Below are 23,269 nucleotides of genomic sequence, written 5' to 3'. Positions count from 1 at the left end.
TGAATAGGCACCATTGGAAGGAGGAAATAAAGGACAGAAAGAAAAGAATTGGGCTTCACGTAATGCACCCAACTCACAACCAGCATGCTTTTCTGGAAACTCTGTGTCTATAAAATAAAATCTTTTCATGACTGACTTTGCTATTAATCTACCCCTAAAATGTTAGTGTATCAGAAAGAGACTTGGCCTTTATCTTGTTTGGCGGAAGGGGAGGGAGAAAGAGAAGAAAGGTAAATCTAAACAGCTTGAAAGAGCCCCTAGTTTCTTCTACAAAGACAACCTCATATCTAGACACCAAAGTTGTGTCCTCACAAAGATTCTGACTGAGGAAGTCTGTTACATCTAATAATGATAATGATGATGGTGAAAGTATTTTTAAAAAGTAGCCATTTGCCACTGGGAGATGATTTTTGTGGGTACTTTTCCTTGTTAACCGTCAGCATTGCCTGATCTCAATCACCGCAGCAGTCCTCACAATGTGTAACTATCATGCTGACCTGATACAAGAGGAGTGAAATTACAAGTGAGGCCATTTTCCCACAAGTCCTGGCCAGCGTATTGGCTAATCAGGACTGGACCCAGGTCTGCCCTTCTATTCTCCAAGGCCTAAACTGGAAACAATTAAACCCAGAAAGAACAATGTCCCCCTTTCCTTTCCAGCAATATTAGGCCAATGTCAGAGTTACAGGCTTTGACTTCTGTTTGCTTCTTTCTCTTTACTAAAATGTGCCCCCAAATGGCTCATACCACCATCGAGGTTCATATCATTTTCTAGCTACCAACCTGGCAGGACATAGTATAGCCGAGGTGAAATTTCTGTCATGGAATCTAAAGCAGGGAACAAGCCTATTGACCAAGGAAGGGCTTCTCTCTCCTATGTGAAAGACAAGGAACCTGTGAATCCTTCATGGCTTTTTTTCCAGGGTTAAAAAAATCCTACATTTGCTAAAGCCAGGAGCATGACCCAAGGCTACTACCACTAGGCCTTGGTGGCATCCTGGACAGAGCATGTAAGATGGAATCACACTTGACCACTAGGCTCAACCACTAGGTCTTTGGGTAAAGTCCTGGCTGCTAGGGGCCCAGCCATCGAATAGAGCGCTTGCTCATCAGTCTGCCAAAGGCTGCCTATCCTCAGGCTAAGGCAGAAGCTGGCACATAGTAGGTATTCAACAAAGTTTTTAAGGAGGGCACAAACACAAAGCTCTTCAAAGCACAAGGAAAGGAAAATTGAAATGTGTCTATAGCTCTGATGCATGGAAATAAGTTTTAGCTAGATGAAAATTCATACACAGTTCAAATCAAAGAAGCGCAGATAATTTGGAATTTCCCCAAAGAAGAATGATGAATTTGAGAGTTAACAAGGGGCCAATAACACCTCTCAGTGCTGAATTGCTTCTCAGTCCTTCATGGAGTAATTTAAAATACATCTGGCAGAGGCTAAACACACGATCTACCAAGTATTAAAATATCAATGCCATATTTCTGCTCTGAACATAATAGAAAACAGATGCAAGATACAGTCATCCAAAACTGAAGCCCAGAAATATTATTTTGACTAGAAGGAAGAGAGGACCAATATGTGGGTTTTGTGGCACCATTGTTCTTATGATTCTGCAATCACCAGAAGACCTCATCTGGAACATATTTAGGAGGCGAGTAGTGTTTTAATACTACAGCAAAAAGACAATTTAAATGTTTTCATTTTAAAGAGAGAAACTCTATCTCTTTTTTCAATTAATAGTTGAGCATTTTAATATTTCCAAAAGTTTGGTTCCAAATCAACAGCAACCACCCCAGGGACTCACAAAGCAGAAATCTCAGCTAATTCACTGATCAGAATACAGCTGCTCTAAAAGATTCGATTTAAAAGGCTGAGAAACTGTTACCTTATCCAATGGTATTGAGATTACAGATGCAATCTTATACACATTCATGCCCTTCATTTTCCTTCTTAACTAGAACATGATTGATCATGTTTTTTCTTAACTAGAACATGACTGGTCATCTTTATTTGGGGTATGGGTATGTGAGGTGAACAGCTATGTTGGGATCAAAGTGGAGCCTGAAAAATGCTAGGCAAGCATTCAACCACTGAGCTATAGCCCAGCTCCATTGCTGGTAAATAATCATTCTGGTTTGTTAATCACGTTTCCTCTAGTGTTTTACTCTTATCTCTGAAAACAATTTAGAATTTCTGCCACATAGAAATACGTAAACTATTGTTTTCAACTGCATTTTATCTTCGTTTTTAAAAGAAATTTTTGAGTTGAAAAGATGAAATATGGTATTTTATCTATTTTACCCCCCCCCCCCCACACACACTTTCAAAACAAACAGGCTAGATTGTGACTATTGCTCTTTCAAATCTGGAATATTTTAAGGACTTACCTAAGTACATCTCCTCTTAAAAGGCACTTCTCATTTAAAAAGTTATAGCTTTCCTTCCAGACGAGCCTATTGTGATCTGTCAATCTAGACAAATAACAATTATGACCAAAAAATGAAAAAAAAAAACTTACTCTAAAATAAAATTCTTCATTCCACTTCGGGTTCAGCGTCTGGAAGAGAAATTATCTTGTGATATCTTTTACAGGACTTGCAAATAGTTCCTAGTACAACGCAGTCTTCGTTTAAACTTTTTTTTCTTGATACAAAAAGATTTTCAAAGTGGTAATAAAAGCAGTATTTAGTCAATTATTTGAGACTATATGAGAAGGGAGTGCATTTTTGAAATAGATGATTCATAGCTATGAAACCATAAATTGCAAGTTATCACCAAAGGAAAAACACTAGGGATTTACAAAGAGCTATCATCTGAAAACCAAAAAAAAAAAAAAAAAAAAAAAAATCTCCTTCAAGAAATTAGCACTGAAATGATTATTCCTATCAAGAAGGAAATGAAGTTGGTTGATCAGTTCTAACTCTCCTTCAAAACAAATGTGTTGAAAAATAAAACTTTCATTATTTACATGAATTGTGACATTTGAAAAGTATTTTACAGAGAATAATATTGAACAGATTTATATATACATATACATAGTTATAACCAAAAGGGAGGTATTTTTTCTTCCCCAATTAACTAGGTTAAAAAATATTTGTCTATTTATCCTTTAACTTTTCTCACCATCTATCCATAATTATCTTTCTATGGATCTGCTTAAGTAAGTATACGTGACATATAAACATAGCAAAGACATTTCTGTCTTTCAAAACACCAATTCAGCCAGCATATTCTACAATGAAACACGGGCACATTTTCAGATAGTGCCACAGCCATAATGCTCACAGAGACATTCTCCTTAAAAAATTACACGTGAAAATGACAGACTGGAAAGTCTGCTTTATCTACAAGCCTCAGGTGTTTTTAGTCAAATGGATATTTGCTTTTACCCATTCCTTTTAATAGAAGCAAAAGGGGGGAAAAAAATCAACGTAGAGTACTGCACACACACACACACACACACACAAATAGAAAAGGGAGCTCACAGAACGCTGAACCCACATTAAAAAACAAATCCAGCGTTTTCTCCACCTACAATTCCACAGAGAATCTGATCCTAAATAATGGGGGCACACACTTCGAGATAGGAATGGAGCCAGGACAGCAAGGGGGGTGGGGACAGGGAGGGAACCAAGGACAGAGGGGCAGAGACAGCCTTGCCCTGGGCTTCAATGAACCCAAATCAGCAACGGGGGGTGGGGGTGGGGGACAAGGGGGCGACAGGAGAGGGAAACAGAGGACAAGAGAAGAGCACAAAATGAATGACGAACCCCTGCAGGGCCACGAGAAGGGGAAGAGGCCGCTGCTGTCCTTGGCAGAGTGGGGTACACACATACTAACCAGGATGCTGGCTGCCTGGAGACCAGGGTGACAGTCTCCACCGTGGGAAGAGAGGGAGGAGGAGCAGGGCCGGTCTTCTGAAGAAAACACATGGCAATGCCCCCCCAGAAACAGGCTTGGGTCCTTGGCTCCTGGCCAGCAGAAGACCAGGACTCCTGGCTGCCCCTGTGAGGTGCCCTCGCTCCACTGGGAACAGAACAAGTGACAGCGCCTAGTCCGGGAACAATGGCCTCCTCCGTGCTCCCCGGCATCCTCCCACTAATCTCAACACTAGATTCTGTTTGCAAAACAGATTTCCACGGCCCCGGCTCAATGCCAGGCGGAGGACACACTGTTACTGCTTCCTACACAAAATGACCTGGCGATGCTAGAGACCCGAGGAGTGTGCGTGCGGGTTATGTAATTTTTAGAGCAATCGTGTTACTCAGGAAATGTTTATCCAAGCCTTAGGCTATGGGACTGGCTTCCCAAAGATAGGGAGAAAAATAATAGCAAGCCACAAACAACTCCCCCACAAAACAACAACAAAACAAAAAAAACACAGAAGAAACAGTATTATGGGAAATAATAGGATCAAAATATGATAGAAAAATAAGCTATATATTATACAAAATTGATCGGCACCTTCAATAAAGTCCTCAAGTTCATAGGAATGGGGGAATGAAGATGCCATAATTATGGAAACTAATATTTTCTAAAATAATGTATATAAAATCTAGGAAAATAAATATACACATAAACATGAGTAGCCTTATTATGAATGTATCCTATGTGTATGCAGGCAGCATAGAAAATATCTTGCTTCCTCTGGTAACAGTTGTTTCAAGTTTAGCTATTCTTTGCTTTGCTTTGCTTATGAATTCCACAAGCCATTCTAATTCATTAAATATATTTTGAATTTCTTGGTGCAAAACAGCAAGTCGACAAGAACAAATTCTTGTTTGGCTATATTCTTAAAAGAAAAATAAAGCACTGTTTGAAGAAGGGCATATTTTCAGGACACTGCCTATAGTCATTTATCATAGATGAATAGAGAAAACTTTGGCTTATAATTTCTAGATTTAATGCTTACAGGTGCTTAAAATACAAATACTGTCATCTTATCCTTTCCGTAGAAATGTCTACAAAGCCAAAATAGATCAATGTTAACTAGTAAAATGACTTACATGAATTTTAGAAAAAGGACAGACAACCTACCTTTTTAATTGTTTTTGTCTGAATCAAAGCAAGTTCTCTGTTTTCATCCGCCACATACAATGAAAGCTTCACATACGGGTCACTACAAGAAAAGATTTCAGATTTAATACAATTATGCTTTTCATTTAAAATAGAAACATCAGAAGCCAGTCGCTTATAATCCGAGCTATTCAGGAGGCTGAAAATGAGAGGATCAAGGTTCAAAGTCAGCCTGTGCAAGCTCAAGGGCACTGAATTCAAACCTCTGTACCAGCAGGAATAAAAACAAAACAAAAGCCTAAATGAAGTACAAATACCACTTAAATGCTATTATAAAAATTAAGCGGTAACATTTTAACATGCCTACTAAATCAATATATTCTGAAAATTTTCCTATCAACCAGTATGTATTTAAAACACACACACACACACACACACACACACACACACACGTACATCAAACCAAACCAACATTCTAAATTTAAAAATAATGTCTTCTGCAATTAATTCATTGAGGGAGGGATGGCACAAGGGTTTGAGCTTCAGGCTGCCAGCTTACTAGGCAAGTACTTTGCCACTTGAGCCATGGCTCTAGCCTTCCTGTAATTAATTCAAAACAATGAAAACTGTCTTCACTTGTTTCTCAACACAGATTTTGGAAAGATTACAAGGGAGACAAAGAGGCATAAAAAATCTGTTCACATTAGTAAAATTTAGCTAGAACATTTAGTTTCCTTCTTATTTATGTTTTACTTCCACTGTGTGGGTAAACATTTTTTTCTTTTGGTAGAGGTAAAACAAACCATTATTTACCTAAACCAAGACTTACTATCTTACAGATAAAACAAATACCTCCAAAATTAAAAATAACAAACTAAAGAAAACCAAGAGACTATCCAAGGTGACAAGTGTGGGAACAGTCAATAAATTTCAGATTTCCCTGACTACAAGTCCCAGAATTCCTTGCACAGATGCCATAACTGAAAACTTCCAGCAAGCCTTGCATGGGAAGTATTATGTTATGTGTGTACTATCTAGTCAGACTTCAAGTCTGTTTACACTCTCTAGTATTGCTAACAAGGGGGTAGCTCACATTTAACTGAAGTATCATTTTTAAAGAAATTGCAGAAAGGAATGTACTCATTATCTGATTTATGTAACTGTAACCTCTTTGTACATCACCTTTATAATAATAAAATGATTTATTGTTAACTGGAGAGGATGATGTACAGAAGAATTTGCTTCACAGTAGGGATTCTAGAAAAAAAAATCACAGGAAAGACTCTAATATACTACATTTCCTAATTTTCACTCATCTGAATCTATAGCTGACCATTCTTCAAAGGCATTCAGTTACCATAAAAACGTACCCTTGCTTTGCAACTTACAGAATGTTTCCAATGATAACAGAGTACTTCCAGGTACTGAGAGTATATCAAGTTCTATCTGATATATCAAACAGCAATGCTATGAAAGTCTTCATTAAGGATTTGTAGTAACAGAGCTGTCATCAATAGCCCAAAAACTTACAACTAAGTGGAAGCCATTGTTAGTACTCAGAAAGACATGGTCAACCTTGAGTTCCAAAAATGAAAAACCTTGATGTGACTAAAAAACATTGAAACAGATGCAGCCACTTCTCTTCCTACGGCCCCAGGCCTTAGTCAAGATTTAAGACCCAGAAGTGCCTTTGGCATGGGAATTCAGGTCTAACACGAGGCTGTCTCTTTCCTGGTGGGTGGAGCTCCACCTTAGTATATCAGAACCTTCTGGAGGAGAGGGTTAATAAAGCACACAGATTGTACCATGACCAAAGCTGAATCCAGTCATTCTGTGGAAGAACTCCAGAATTTGCCACTTCTAGAAAGTTCCCTAAGGCTCACAACTGGCACAGAAAGTACATTTGGGAAATCATGTTACTAGAGTTGTTTATTATTATTGTTGTTTTTCTGGGCCTGGGGCTTGAACTCTGGGCCTGGGCACTGTCCCTGGGCTTCTATTGCTCAAGACCAGCACTCTACAACTTGAGTCACAGTACCACTGCCAGCTTTTTCTTAGTGGTATAGAAGCAACAGGAATGCCATTTTCTATTTCTAGTCACCGAGTTATTGCTAAAACAGATTACAGATTGAAAGATATCATTAGGTTTACAGGTGATCTCTCTAATCTCAAGCATACACACACATACACAATATACTAAAGGGTATACTATAAATTCTTCTGTGGTCTTAGTTTTTACATCCTTTGGCTATCATTATTGCTGGATACTATGTGACTGCTGCAATAAGCCTTTTTAAAAAAATATTTTTTTGCCAGTCCTGGGCCTTGAACTCAGGGCCTGAGCACTGTCCCTCGCTTCTTTTTGCTTAAGGCTAGCACTCTGCCACTTGAGCCAAAGAGCCACTTCTGGCTGTTTTCTATATATGTGGTGCTGAGGAATCGAACCCAGGGCTTCATATATATGAGGCAAGCAGTCTTGCCACTAGGCCATACTCCCAGCCCCTGCAATAAGTCTTTAATAGGAACGTGCAGTTCTTCTACTGGTCATTTATCTCTGTTTGCAACCACTGGAAAGGTCAGAAAGACACCTGCGGCGGGGGACGAAGGGTGGGATCTCTGAATGTGGACAATGTCTTCTAGCTGTAAGGAGGGAGGCATGTCTGATCACGTAACAGGTCAAGTGCTCATCTTGGTAGATTATGGACTCTATGAATAATTGACCAAGAAACTTCCTGGAAGGGAATTGAGCCTGAGGAGAGAACCAAAGGTCAAGGTGTAGAGCTGGCTACAGGACAATAGGGTATAAACTCAGGGGGGGAGGAAAACAGTGGCCAATCTGGAGGAGGAGCCCGCGGGCCCCTTCCCTTTCTTCTGAGACGTAAGTATACCCAATTTCAAACTATTCCTGAATAACATTGATGATTTGACTTGCCACTGACATAACACATAGAACAAGCTGATGTCAGGCCAACCATAGCTCACTAACTACTCTGTTTTTCCTGGTTTGCACACCATGTGGGAACCTGAGTGGACTGGGTAGAGATGTTTGTACTCATCTTCTTATTCACCGCGATTCACTGTCAGTCTTTCACCATGGAGTCACAACGACCACTGTCCTCATGACTGCTGACGAGCACCACTCAGAGCTGGTATGATCAACGCGGGTCTCTAGGACCCTCAGTGCCTTGTAGGACCATGCGGATTGGAAGAATTCGATTCTGCAGACCATATCACGTTCTGACTTTCAGCCGTTAGTGACAACAAGCTGGCAGCCACCTCCTCCTTTACTGAGTGATTATAATATGCCAGGCGAGTAGAACCACTCTAGAAACAGACAGTGCTCTTCCTGCCCCATTTGCACCAGGAACAGAGAAATAATGCTTGTGACTGAATGCTCCAAGCAGCAGCCTCTGACCTCATGCAGGCCAAGCTCACTTGGGATCCAGTTGCGCGCCTCCCCTCCACGCCAAGTCGGCACTGATTGCGTCCCAGGTGATCTCCAGGCATGGGTCTAACTGAGCACCATTGTCAGAGGAGTTGGGGGGTCCACATGAGGCCAGAAGGCAGGATCAGGGGGAAAGCTTTCCAGGCAGCAGGAACAGAGGCTAAGACCCAGAGATGGACTGACGCAGAGATTCTGAATATTAACATGTCCAGTGTGGCTTAGTCTGGAGGGTGCAGAGAGGACAGGGAATGTGGGCGCAAACCACAAGGAGTCAGTCATCCCCCCTGGGTCTCAAATCCTGGCTCATTTTATTTGTGGTTACATGACTTTGGGAAACTCCCGTAGCTTCTCTGAGCCTTGGTTTTTAACCGTCTGTGCAGTGGGAATACCCCGTACTTCTAAGAAGGTTGTGAATCTGATGCAGGGGTGCTGGGTCATCTTAGCCTAGGCGCCCTGACCTTTGCTAGTGTGGAACAAAGACAGTGCCACACCTTCTGTTCACAGGGAAGAATGAGGGTTTCTTTCAGCTGTTCTGATACCTCGCTGATAAACACAACCTGGCTGCATTCTAAATGCAATCAGTCTTGAGTACGTGACCCATGAGCGGTAGCTCCGGCCGTTCCATTCACGGTCCTGTCCCCCTGCAAATATGTGCACCTCAGCAAGGACTATTTATCCTGATAAAAATGAGTAAATAACAGGCACAAAAGAATGTAGAACACTTCAGTGAGTTAAATGGAGTTAGTCAGGCATTACCCCATTAGTGAACGTGACGTGTCCTTGTTCAGTATGTTCCAGAAAGTTGAGCAACAGGGAAAACCCAGAAAGGTACATTTTTAATTCTCCTTGAGGAACAGCCTCATCTGTATCCCCTTTGCTGAACAGTGATATGGGCAGAGTGAGACTCCTGGATAAGGTTTGCATCTCTTGATTTTTTTTTTTTTTCTCTTTTATGTTCCTGGGAACTGAACTCAAGGATTCCCATGCACTTGAGCTACATATTTAGTCCCTTTGCTTTCAGACAGGGTCTCCTGCTTTTGCCCAGGACTCTGATCCTCCCATCATCGTCCTCTGAAGGTGCTAGTTTTCCAAGTGTATATCACTTACATCTAGACCCCTAGCCCATCTCTTGATTCTTTGAATCCAATGAAGGTCAATGCAGATTTGCTGGTCCATGACAGGTGATTATGGACATGTAGAAAAGTGAACCTCTCCAGTATAGCAGAGACCCAGACAAACAGGCAGTGTCACTGAAAAATCTATCATGTTCCATCACAACTTGATTCATTGATTCTGTTTCATTCTTACTATTTCGCATCCGTGTTATATAAACTGCTTAGAACTCAATAAAGAAACAACACTTGCAAAACACTTTCAAGTAAAGAAAATATACCTAGAAAGTGTGAGAAGAAATAAAACACACAAATACATGAAATACTGAACCAGAAGTTTTCAGCTAACAAATGACAACAAAAAAGCTAACACATTCTAAAGAGGGGAAGATATTTTAGTATTTTTTTTATTACTGGAAACACAAATTATTACAAGTTTTCTAGAAAAAAGTGTCAAGAGTGTTTGGGCCCTTGGCCCATCTAATTTATTCCCATAATTAAACACGCATAACCCACCAAAGATGTGAGCTGGGTGCCGGTGGCTCACACTTGTAATCCTAGCTACTCGGGAGGCTAAAATCTAAGGATCACAGTTCGAAGCCAGCCTGTGCAAGAAAGGCTGTGAGAATCTATCTCCAATTAAACACCAAAAAAGGGAATATGGCCTAGTGGCAAGAGTGCTTGACTCATATACATGAAGCCCTGGGTTTGATTCCCCAGCACCACGTACATAGAAAACAGCCAGAAGTAGCACTGTGGCTCCAGTGGTAGAGTGCTAGCCTTGAGCAAAGAGAAGCCAGGGACAGTGCTCAGGCCCTGAGTCCAAGGCCCAAGACTGGGGGGGGAGGGGGGGAAGCCGGAAGTGGCTGAAGTGGTAGAGTACTAACTTTGAGCACAAAAAGCTCAGAGATGTCACCGATGCCCTGAGTTTTACAAACCCCAAGACTGGCACAAAAAAAAAAAAATAGAGTAAATAATTATCTGCCTAAACTACCCAGTGTAGCATTAAAAACAGTAAGAAGGGCTGGGGATATAGCCTAGCGGCAAGAGTGCCTGCCTCGGATACACGAGGCCCTAGGTTCGATTCCCCAGCACCACATATACAGAAAACGGCCAGAAGTGGCGCTGTGGCTCAAGCGGCAGAGTGCTAGCCTTGAGCAGGAAAAAGCCAGGGACAGTGCTCAGGCCCTGAGTCCAAGGCCCAGGACTGGCAAAAAAAAAAAAAAAAACAGTAAGAAAAGATCAGAAGCCGCCTTCTAGCTCAGTAGCGAAATGATTTTTTAAAGATGGTGTATAACCATAAAGAATGTTAGAATATTATAAACCATTAAGACTATATATTTAAGGAATATTTTTAAATGGAAAAAAAAAACCCAACAACTTTAGTACAACAGGAAGGGACTAAGGAAGATCTGAAAATGCGACTTCACCCAAAAGAAATACACAAAAGTAACTGCGAAGCCAGGTACTGGTGTCTCATGCCTGTAATCCTAGCTACTCATGAGGATGAGATCTAAGAACTCTGAAGCCAGCCTGGGCAGGCAAGTAAGTCTGTGACACTCGTATCTCCAATGAACAACCACATGCCCCAAGTGGGGCTGTGCCTCAAGTGGTAGAGAGCTACTGATCAAAAAGTCAGGAACAGCACCCGGGCAAGCTCAAGCCCCATGACTGGTGTGCACATGTGAACCCCGTTCTCAACTCCCTTCTCCCCTCCCCCCAGCCCCCCCCCAGTAATTGAGAAAAGCGACTAAAAAGTTAATAGTAATGCTCTCTAGAGTATTCTCTTCTAGATCCATTCTTCTCTAGATGAATTATATTTCTCGATTTTTCCTACTCTTCTTACTGTGGGAGAGTACTTTTTATGAGTGCCCAAAGCACAAAACACTTAAAATCACTCCAACTCCAATATACTCGACCCATGAAGTACTGACCTTGAAATTTCAAGGCCAGCTGAGCCAACATCTCACTAACAAACCCAAAAAGGTTTCCCACACTTTTTTTCTCCCTAGAAAACTGTCTTAATTACCAGGGATTTGTGAAAGAATATCACATACATTGTAAGCCTCAAAAACCTAAGGCTTGGTACATATTTTGAAATACATCACTTACTACCAATACTGGTTTGTGAGTCACTTACCCTTAAATATGTATGCTTTTTCAACAAATAGAGCAATGGGTCAGATTACAGTCAAAGGGATTCTTATTTTGAGCAAGTAACATAACAAAAAAAAAAAAAAAGAGTCAAATAATGTGTAGCCAAAGAGCACCAGCAATTCAAAGGCCATAAGAAGAAACAAAAACAAAGGCTATAAATGTTTAAAAAATGTTTTACAATTGACCTAAGTCTTCAAAGAATCACTGAGTGTCCAGCATGTACAAAAGACTGTGGCGGGCACGAAGCTAGGAGGAGGAGAATAATGGGAAATAGAAGCAGACCTTGCCCTCTAAGAGGCTGCTTACCCATGCCCGAAGGAGCAAATTTTGCCTTTTTGAAAGTTGGCTATATATGATGTGTGTGTGTGTGTCTGTGTGTGTGTGTGTCTGTGTGTGTGTGTGTGTGTGTGTGTAGACTACAGACAACTGCATTATTATACTGGTCCTAAACAAATATAAAGAACAATTAAAATGTATGTGCTTGGCATATTCTGTGTTGCAGCCCAAAAATGTACTCCTAGCTTCTTCAATGATGTTATGTTTCGACCAACGCGTGTGTGTATTACGCATGTATGTACGTACATACATATGTATATGTGTGTACATATATATACATATACACTAGGTGTATACATATATACATATACAAATACCCCGTTTAAAATCAGTCATTATTTTAAGAAGATCTTAAATGTAGGCAAAACGTGTATATACATATATATGTCACCTACAGCAACCCCAGAAGACATTCCAGTATACCCATTTCATGGATCAGAAGAAACAGGCGAGACCAAACAAATCTTTGTTGATCAGCTGTGGGGCTTGAACTCAGGGCTGGGGAGACGAGGCCAAATTTTGAACCTCATTTTGCTTCCCAAACCCACATTTTATTCAGAAGTGTACTCGACTCAGTTCAAGGCCATTTCCTACAGGGAAATTTAAGACAGCCAAGGATTAAAAACAACGTTAAGATTCAAAGAATAGATAATAGCTATCTATAAACACATGAATGGTATAAACATGTGCTATATATACGTGCATACGTAAAGTGCTATGTAACCATTAAAATAGCATCAATGTCAAACTTGACATGGCCACCTCCCATTCTGTTTAAAGATTAAAATATTCCACATTATCACAGAGCCACAGAAACAAAGAAAACTAGTGTGCTATAAATACACAAATATATACAATGGTGTATTGCTGAGATCAAGAGTGATTCCCTCCCCCCCACATCTTTCTATATTTTCCAAGTGACATAGACAGGTCACTATTTATCCAGGAACACTTAAGACGGAAAGATGACACATTTAGTCCCCATGTGGTCCCAAAAAAAATGGGAGCAACTAGAACATTTAATGCCAAAATTACCACATGTGCAACAATCAAGAAGGTAGGGGAAAATATATTTACAATAGTAACATCTCTGATTTAGTACGAAGTCTTGAAAAGTTATGTAAACATACTAAATGGAGTGGAAAGAAATACTCTGAATTTCCCAATTTTATATCTTGTTAAGTATTCCCTTGGCACAACAGGCTTATCAGTCTCACTTTATCTCTCCATGGGGCTCATACCAATGAAGCAGTGTTTAATTACAATGTCAACACACAGCATCTTCTCGTCTATTCTTCCATGGGGGCCCCAAAACTCTAATATGTCGAAGACCTCAAAAGTGCTATACCCCCGTGCACATTTCAGGGTGGGAACCCTTAAATGTAAAGTAAAAACCTGCTTACCTGTGAGAGAAAAAGGCCAAACTTCCAAAATGAGTAGACAAGACTTTTACATAAAAAGTTTTTGGGTCCTCCCCCCACTTGATACTAGTACTGGAGGCTTGAACTCAGAGCCTCTTGTTCTTAGTTTTTCTGCTCAAGGCTGGCATCCTACCACTTGAGATGCACCTCCATTTCCTGCTTTTGAGTGATTTGTTAGATGTAAGAATCTCGATTTTTTTGCTTGGGCTGGCTTTGAACTGTGTGATCCTCCAATCTCAGCCTTCGGAGTAGCCAGGATTACAGGTATAGGCCATCTGGCTGAAAAGTTATTTTCTAATAATATAATTTGGGAAAATGTGACATAGCTCACAAACCACCTATGTGGCGCGCTGAAGGTATTCTACAACCTGAGAGTTTAGAAAGTTTAGAGAGGCCTCAGTGCCTAATATAAGTGAAAAAGCCCAAAGCAATCCATTTAAGGATAAAATGAAGTGTCTGATAAAAAAAAATTTTCAACAAAACAACTGTGATCACACTACGATGGTGGGGTTGTCTCTTAACATATAATATATGCAATCAGTATTATAGAAACCTTTGGCCAAATGAAGTATGATCTGCATCTAGAAAGAAGGCCCTGCCCTTCCTCAACATTTCCCCTTGTAAGCCTCAAATGCTCCCATCAGACGCCCTTACCCTGGGTTAACTTCCAACTACTTGTGAGTGCTCTATCATGTATGTCCTCCCCTCGCAGGGCCTACCCTGGTAATGTTCAACCATGAGAAGGACGAGCTCGAAAGAGTTGAAGATATGACACAAGCCCCCTTACCCATGAGTACTCAGTGGCTGGATAGGCAGAAATGTTGGTCCTTCACACACACACACACACACACACACACACACACACACACACACACACACCCCACCCATAGTAGCTAAGGTGACTATATTCTGAGAGATGAGTGATTCCTAGAGCGGAGCGTCTCCAACTGGACAGGCAGCAGAATCACAGATTTACACTGCTCCCTGAGTCTCAATCCTGGAGTTTCCAATTCAGAACATCATAGCTTGCATTTCTGACTATGTGTCAGCCTGGCTCTTCCAGATTGAGGACCACTAGGACTCCGGTGTCTGCCTTTGTCTGGGGTTCAGCACAATGAATTTACTTGACACAGTATAAACAACAAGAGCACGGAAGGGGACGTAGAGACAGCTCCGTCTGTGCTCACTACAAGGACTTGGCCTCTGCTGGTGGGCTGACTCTGGCCACACACATTCTGGGGTCACAGGAAGGGAAACTGGCAAGGCCTTACCTATAATTATATTTATCAGCTTACAGCACTTTGTGTTTATCTCCGTGGGAGTGGAGGTAGAGAGGAGAAGAGCAGGGTAAAGGCAAGTCAGGTCCTGCCCACAAAAATGTTTGTCTAACACAAGAACAGTTAGGAGTACTGTGACAATGAAAACCTGTCTGGAATCCAGCTCTGAAGGAAGACAAAGAAAAGAATTCTGAGGTAGGATTCCATCAGTCTAGTTGTTCTTCAAAGGGTCTGGTGGGATACTGCTCACCTACTGGACCTGCTCATCTATTTCCTCCTGGCTTAAGTCAAGCCAACCAGACCTTTCTAAAACAAAAATCCAAAGACATGTTCTTAGTTATTAAACTATACTACATGTTTCCTTTTATAACGTGGCTCTATTCACCTCCAATTTATAAAGAAAGTAGCCTTAAGCCTCTCCCTCTCCCTCCCTCCCCTCTATCTCCAGGAAAAGTCTTGCTTCTGGATCCTCACAATTGAGGCAGAGGATGCTGGACTTGATGGCAAGGCAGAATCTACACTGCGCTGTGTCAAACCAGAATAGGGGGCAAGTCCTACAACCCAGGACTGCTCGAGGAAATCAGCCTTTAAGTAGCCAAGTAGGGAAGATCTTTTTACTAGCTCTGAAAGAGGCATGCCTTCCCAAGAACAGCTTGCTTTAACTTATAGTTAACAAGCAGGAGGAACTTAGACCCTGCAGCCGACATGCACGTAGGGAAGATGACACGGAGACACAGGGAGAAGACTGCCATGTGACTGGAATGATGCATCTACAAGCAAGGAATATCAAGGGCTGCCTACCATCACCTCCCAGAGCAAAAAACACACCTCTCCTCCAACCTGAGGACGGAGCTGGGCACTGATAACACCAATCGTAGACTATTAGCCTCCAGGACCAAGAGACAATGCACTCCTCTTACTATGTACCCAGCACTGGGTACTTGCTTACATCAGACTTAGCAAATGGAGGGTTATCAGAAATCCTCAAGGCAAAATGTATCACAGAGCTCTGGCATTTTTTTTTCTTATTTGAGAAAGATGGCTCAGTGATGATTCCAATTATTCTATAACATCTCCAGTAGGGGATGAGATGGGACTCATAATTTAGTGTTAACATCTGTGCACCCCCACAGGTGTGGCGAGCTAATCCTAATGTCATACAGAAGGCCAGAATTTGCTCTCAAGTGAGTTTCCCACACGCTCATAAAGATGTTGTTAGTTTGCAGGGCTTTCTGGCCTTTGGAACTGAAGATAAGGAATGGAGGACCTGTACAAAGCTGTAGAACACTTAATATGCCCTTCATGCCACAATGCCAATCACACTCAGCTTGCTATCAAAACCACAAGGCTGCCCTGCAGTCCTCGGATTCCTCAGGGAGGCCAAAGAACGGAAGAGCTCCCTGGACTCGCAGAAGACTCACTCGCAAAATAAGGGTGGTTTGTTGTGGGTTTTTTTTTTTTAAAGAAGTTTTATCCTCAAGTCGTTTATACATGGAAGCATTAGACACTTCACCTTTCCATTCTGCTCAATAGCACACCATCCGAAGATTTCTTCAAATGGAATTTGAAAAGATGAGATGAAAACAATTGTGCTTTTTCCAGTTAGGCAGGTAAGCATGCAGCAGGCTGTCACATTTAGAATATTCAAGAAGTTTACAGGAAGCCTTCATCAGCATTAACAATCTTGGTTGACAGCCAGCATAAACACTCAAGTTCCTTACCATATTCCCGAAGATGAACATACAGGCAACTCACTGAAAGAAAGAAGGAAAGAAAGAAAGAAAGAAAGGAAGGAAAGAAGGAAAGAAAGAAAGAAAGAAAGAAAGAAAGAAAGAAAGAAAGAAAGAAAGAAAGAAAGAAAGAAAGAGAGAGAGAAAGAAAGAAAGAGAAAGAGGGAGGGAGGGAGGGAGGGAGGGAGGGAGAGAAAGGAAAGGAAAGGAAAGGAAAGGAAAGGAAAGGAAAGGAAAGGAAAGGAAAAGAAAAGAAAAGAAAAGATACTTATTTGGATCTCAGGGGTTTTCGGCCTTATTAAATGACAAAAATCTGAAGTCACTCAGATTTTTTTTCAATCCTCCCTTAAATTATTGTGTGAGGTGAGATTGGAAATCAAAGGACTTCTCTAGACCTTAATGTAAGCTCAATAATCATGAGTGGTACTACTGCTACATTCTCTCTCATTCTCCTTCTGTGTGTTTCTCTCTCTCTTATAGTACAGTTTATGCTACTTCATGAATTTCATTTTATGGATGTATCTGTTTCTCCCTGGAAGCCTGAAGAAGAAAGAGTTAAATAACTGGAGTAAAAGCACCAGAGACAGATCAAGAGATACATACACAGGGAACACAATCTACTTCTTTCCCACAGTAGCTGTAGAGGTCAGACCTCTGGTATATGTAATAAACAGAAGATAGGATCCTTGTTTTCCTCCTGCTCCATGCCTTAGAATTTCTATTAGGAAGCAAATAGAGCATTCAGTTTAATCCACTGTCCAATAATAGCCACAATTGTCTGGTTCTCCAAATATGTCAGCCTATGATCTTCAAAGCTTTTAGTCCACTCAGCTTTGGTGTAACCCCCACCACTGAGCTACATATGTTCGTATCCTTTCTCCCCAAAATCTCTGTGCATGTTCTTTATTCCTCTAGACTCCAAGCATACAGCACCTGCTCCTAGTCATCCTCCCAGAAGAAGACAAAAAAAAAAAAAACCCAAACCATTAATAACTAGCATCCCTGTTTTTTGAAATGCTACAGTTATGACTGTTTAAGCTACTGCTATTCATTGGAGCTTGAATTCAGGGCCTGGGCAGTCTTTGGGCTTTTTCTGCTCAAAGCTAGCACTCTACCATTTCAAGACACAGTGCCACTTCCCAGGGTGTAAATCTTAATTCTCTTAAACTAGTTGCAAATCACCTAAGGTCACTGTTTCGGTTTTAGGTTCCTCTAATTTGCCATGGAATCCTATAAAACATAGTCTTCAATGAATAGAGCTTGATTGCTTGATTCTCCCCATTATTCTGAGAGGTTAACATCTTTCCAGGGGTTATACATTCAGAAGCAGTGTCTGCCTGAGTTGACAAAATGTGCAATTCTCAGCACGTTTATCTCCTATCTTTCATGAATAACCAGATGCTGAATCTGTTTCTCATGTACATCTCATTGTCTTGACCTTGCTTCATTCTCCTCCACTTTTCCATAATGTGGGACTCTCACTGTTGTCTCCCACAGTACCATGATGTCTAAGGCCAAATAGTCAAAGAAACAACAAAAATGGGGTTCACAGTAAATCTCATTTCAGTGGTACTAAGCTGTTACCAAAAGCGAAGTCACAGACCACTTTTGCTGAACTAAAATCATGAACATTAACTCACCAACGGAGCTGATACATCCTTCAAGGTGGGAGGAAAAGCTTTGCATATGCATCTAAAGGACACAAGAAATACTACTGTTTGCAGGCTCACTGAGGGAGAAAGAGTACAACAGTGAATTCTAGAAGCCCTGATCAGGTAACTGTCACGAACTGTGAAGGAGGTGTCCACATCTTTTTTTTTTTTTTAAAGTCTCCCGGCTCACTTATATACCATTGAACCATTCTTTCAGTCCAGTTGGTTAAAAATCTCCACATTATTTTTCATGCTCATGTAGATTGGTTTTTCTCGAACCCTGAAGAGATTTCCTTTCAAAATAAAGACATGCAGGCCTCAGGGCAGATGTGCCTGTGCAGACAGCGAAAAAACTCTTGCACGGCTCTAAACCAAGGCACATGGTGGAGAATGCATTCGTTCACTGTTATTCACCTCCAGTTTCTGCGGGGCTGACATGGAAAGCGATACCACGAAACCATGAGGAATAACAACTCTATCAAGTATGTGCTACAACTTGTGAATGCAGTGGACATCATCAGAGACATGGTCATTCGGGGGGGCCATTAGTGCAGAGAAGGGGAGCCTGCATGTGGACTTTTCTACTCTGCAAGGTGACATGTAATGAAGCAGCCAATGGGATGGCAATGTGCCTGACTGTAACCAAACTCACAGCACTCTGACCCACCACAAACCACCGAAGGTTTACAAGATGGTGTCTGCTCAGGGACAACTATGATGCTAGCCAAATACTGTTATTAACTTGCCCATTTGATTTGCATGCTATATATCCCACCGACTATCATTTTGAGATAATCCTAAAAGGCAACTAGATCTTGGGGAGTCCACACAAGGAATTTTCACATTCTCACATGACCCGCAAAGACTTGCTCTTACAGTAGCTCAGCGTTCTTCCCTGCCTGGGACTTGCTTCAACTGTGGATTTTGTGGATTCAGTAGACCGTGAGGTAAGCTCACAAAAGATGTGCAATTCTACAAGCTTCCAGGTAAGCTGCGTGCTGGCTGGTGGTTCCTGCCTATAATCTTAGCTACTCAGAGGCTGAGATCTGAGGATCACAGTTTGAAGCCAGCCTGGACAGAAAAATCTCAGTACCAACCTCCCCACCCCAAGCCTCCCAGGTGATGGCAACACCGTTGGTGGGATTGTGGGGCCCAGAATGGCAATGTGAACATAGTTCACTGGGAAAGATCTGCAAGAGCATAAGAGGTCATGGGCTGTCATGAAGAATGGCAGGATTACATGTAAGTGCTCCCCAACGCTTCATCTTCGACCTCTTTGTGCTCCACAGCAATCCCTGCTTGGGACCACCCAGCCTCCATCTTCTTTACACCCAAGGATAGCTGTTCTCCAGAGCTATGAGCCCCTGACTTATGGCCAGGTCTGCTGGGTCTCCGGCTGAGACCCTGTTTGTCACCCACACCTCACTGGTTGTTGTGAGAATGAAATTCACTGCAAACTCCGGCCTCGTCTTTTTCCATATCCTCTTCATCATATTAATCCAAATCTAAACCCAATACATACAATTCAGCCCATGCATTGATTCTTCTTGCAAACGACAACAACCAAGTCCAAACTTTCCACACTGCCCGCCATCCAGTTCCATCTACTGCATGCCTTACGCATTTAGCCACAGGGAACAATTTTGTGACTTTATTTCACACAGAACACTGTGTTTCTTTCTCTGCTGGAAACACTCTACCCCCATGACATGACCTTGAAGCCAAGTTCATTCATCTGCCTCTGGAAGGAATTTCAGTTACCAAACCCCACTTCTGCTGGCAGACATCTATGGCTATAGCAGTGGTTTACTTCCGTGTCTGTTTCTGCTATTGGTCTGGAAGCTCGTTGGGAATAGGGGTGTATCCTCCTTTAGACACTGGTTTTATCTTGCACACCATAACTGTGCAAGAAAAGAACTTCACCATATAATGTGGTGCTGGCCCTTGAACAGGTGCGGTGGATGGAGAATGTGTGAATCATTGGATGATGTAGGTGGGGTAACTTTTGAGTTCGGTCAATGCTAGAAAACAACACTGCTTACGAACAATATGGTTTTATATTCTGGACCAGAGACACCTCTACTGTTTTACCACTGCTAAAACAGGAGTAGGTTACACAGACATGCAAAAGCCTCACTTGTGATTCTTTGGTTTTGTTTTTTCTTTAATGTCATGACTGAACCAAAGAAATCTAATAGCATGGAGTAGAGCCTGAAAGTAAAAGATAACCTGCTCTTAGGAGTTTGAATAAGAGGCAATCAATAAAGAAGGCAGGCTGACTATAACCACCTCAGAAGATGTAACTTAGCGTGTTGAAGGCTTAAAGCCAGAACAGTAATTAGGTAGGAAAGCCCCACAACAGGTCCAACTCTTGGCTACTTCCGTGAATGGCTAGGAGAAGCATCACCAAGCTATTCCCTCTCGCTGCCCAAATTATTCAGCCCCTAGAAAAACTACAGGAGAAAACCTGGCAATTAGACTTTGACCTCCAAGCATGAGAACCACCCAGCCAATTCCATTACACCTCCAGCCCAGCCGTGACAACCCAGAAACAAACAAAATCCACAATCTCCAGTAGACCGCAATACAGATCCGAAAGCCCCATGGACGCCCACAGGAAGTCCCCTTCCCCTCCCCACACACCCTTTGCAAATCATTCTGAGGCCCAGGCATCTGGGCCTTTTTCAGAAAATTTTATTTTATTATTAAGTAGTTGTATAAAGAGGTTTCTCCCCCTTTTTTTACATTTTCTTTTTTACATAAAGTGCATTGATATAATCACTGCAACTTGCTCACCCTCCTTCCCTCCATTTGTGTGTCTTCCCTCTACTGCCCTCCCCCGAAAAACATGACTCCCTTCTTAATCAACAAACATGCATGGGACACCCACTGCATGCTAGGTACCTAGATAAACACCAAGGAGACAGAGAGGTTGCCCTACACCTCACCCCTGTGGAGTTTCCATCCTTACAGTTGTGCACAGGCGGTTGGTGTGTGTCTGCCATTCTAGTTGAAGCAGAAAGATCATGAGTTTGAGCCTAGCCTGGCTACATGGGAAGACCTTGTCTAAAAAAGCAAGCAGGTTTAGCAGATGATCCATATGCACCTAAAGAAAGGAAAACATAGCCGGACACCGGTGGCTCACGCCTGTAAACCTAGCTACTCAGGAGGCTGAGATCTGAGGATGGTGGTTCAAGGCAGGAAAGTCCGCGAGACTCTCATCTCTAATGAACCACCAGAAAAAATCAAAAGTGGTGCTATGGCTCAAAGTGGTAGAGTGCTAGCCTTGAGCAAAAGAGCTCAAGGGCAACACCCAGGCCCTGAGTTCGAGCCCCACAAAAGAAGAATGAAGAAAGAAGAAAAGAGAGAACAACAGAGCACAGGGGTCCTCACCCCAAGGTGACAAAGTGTTCATGAGCTGCGAGGAAGGTTGCCTGGTACTGTAACCCAGGGACCACCCTTAGTGGGCTGTTGGTACAGTTAGTACTGGTGACAATCACATCATCACCCCATCCCCAAGCACAGCACATACACTCGTGCCGTGGTCACTCAAGACACTCAGAAGCGATCACCTTATCTCAGTTACTTGGAATGTAGAGGCCCAGGTGGTGATGGCACATGCCTCATGAGTGTGTGTGCACTCTGTGTGTGGACGCCCACTCGCCACTTAGCCTATACTCGTTAAACAACGGCTCACAGCTTTCTTTGATCATCTTGACTTGAAAATTGAAATCAGGGCACTGATATTAGAGACTATGCACTCTAACACAACTTCATTTGACAAATGACAAGAGAGGAAGACAAAGGATCTTTGACTGTCAATGGACCAGATACAAATTCAATCCTGAATCTTCTCATCTGTGCAGCCACAACTCTTTAACAGGGCAGAATAATTACTTTGTTCTGGCACTTTCCAAAGGCATACACACCCCATTCGACTATCAATCAGATGTCACCTGGATACTCTTATGCAGAGATTTTTTTTTTCTAATAGCATTTCATTAAACTTTAATGGTCATTTACTGTGTTAGATACCTTTTATATTTTCTATGCAAATGATATTTTAGACCATTTCTATCTATGTGATCTGTCTGTCTATCTAGTGCCAGTTCTAGGGCTTGAACTCAGGGTCCAGATGCTGTATAAGATATTTTGCTCAAGACTAGCACTCTACCCCAGCTCCACTTCTGGCTTTTGGGGGGAGGGTGGTTAATTGGAGATAAGAACCTCACACACTTTTCTGCCCAGGCTGTCTTCAAACCTTGATTCTCAGAACTCAACCTCCTGATTACTGAGGATTACAGGTGTGAGCTACAAGCACCTGGCCATTTTCTTACCTTTACAACTTACATTCAAAACCAACCAGGTAGGAGCTCACCACTCAAAAGAAACCTGAACAGCGCTGCTCTATAAATTTTTTTTTTTTAAAGCATGCTCACCTCTGCACTCAATTGCTGTTTCTTTTCCTGATTGCTTTTCTTTATGACTCCAGGATGATCTGTGGACTCTTATTATGGCTAGTCAGATCCATGTGGCTATAGTTCCCTGCAGCTAGAGGTCAAGGCCAGGGACGGCAGAGCCTGGTTCTCTCCAATACCAAAGACGGGGCAGTAGCCCTCCTGGGGCTCAGTCCATATGTGTTGAATAAATGAACGAGTTTTGCCTTAAGGTGCATTCTCCATGTGGCATTTATAGGGTGCCTTTTATTCTGTTCTCTGCCCACGCCCCCTACCCTAAAAAAAGCAGCAAAGCTAATTATAGATTTCCACACACACAGCAAACAGAAATTGAATGGTGGCTGGGGCAACACCCAGGATTAGGCACCTGCAGGAAGCCAGAGGGGAGGCCCTAGCTCTAGGCAGAAGATGAGGCAGAACAGCTCCTCGTCCAGGGAGGGAGGGGCCGTGGGTGGCATCGCCCACCTGGCTCTGTTGAATCTCACTGCATCTGCATTTGTGGGCTTTTTCCCTTAGCTGGTTATTGCTACAGTGAGGAGGTGTCGGTTTAGTCACCAAAGCTTCCAGTCCTGTGTCATGCTCAAAATCAAATTTTAATGACAATATTCCTGCAAAGAGATGACTGTATCATCTCTGGGGGCTTTTCCTCATGCGGGTGACAG

At 42.1% G+C, this 23,269-nt stretch overlaps 1 protein-coding gene and 1 long non-coding RNA gene across 4 annotated transcripts in view; one reads left to right on the top strand and one right to left on the bottom strand.

Moving 5' to 3' along the window:
* Window positions 1-22,340, top strand: part of LOC125364281 — a 30,531-nt gene extending 8,191 nt beyond the window's left edge. Inside the window, exons 2-3 of the long non-coding RNA XR_007213453.1 lie at window positions 21,348-21,355; window positions 21,403-22,340. This is a non-coding gene — a long non-coding RNA (uncharacterized LOC125364281). The remainder of the gene's footprint in view (window positions 1-21,347; window positions 21,356-21,402) is intronic.
* Window positions 1-23,269, bottom strand: part of Nedd4l (NEDD4 like E3 ubiquitin protein ligase) — a 283,441-nt gene that overhangs the window by 124,282 nt on the left and 135,890 nt on the right. For all 3 annotated transcript variants that reach the window (XM_048363771.1, XM_048363772.1, XM_048363774.1), the window contains 2 exons: window positions 5,042-5,123; window positions 2,523-2,561 (listed from right to left, as the gene is read on the bottom strand). In XM_048363771.1, the coding sequence (XP_048219728.1) occupies window positions 2,523-2,561; window positions 5,042-5,123 (121 nt within the window). The remainder of the gene's footprint in view (window positions 1-2,522; window positions 2,562-5,041; window positions 5,124-23,269) is intronic.

Source organism: Perognathus longimembris, chromosome 15 (genome assembly GCF_023159225.1).
Source record: "Perognathus longimembris pacificus isolate PPM17 chromosome 15, ASM2315922v1, whole genome shotgun sequence".
In the NCBI taxonomy this organism is placed as follows: domain Eukaryota; kingdom Metazoa; phylum Chordata; class Mammalia; order Rodentia; family Heteromyidae; genus Perognathus; species Perognathus longimembris.
Note: the sequence above shows the minus strand (reverse complement) of the source record. Positions and strands in the feature narration are given on the sequence as shown.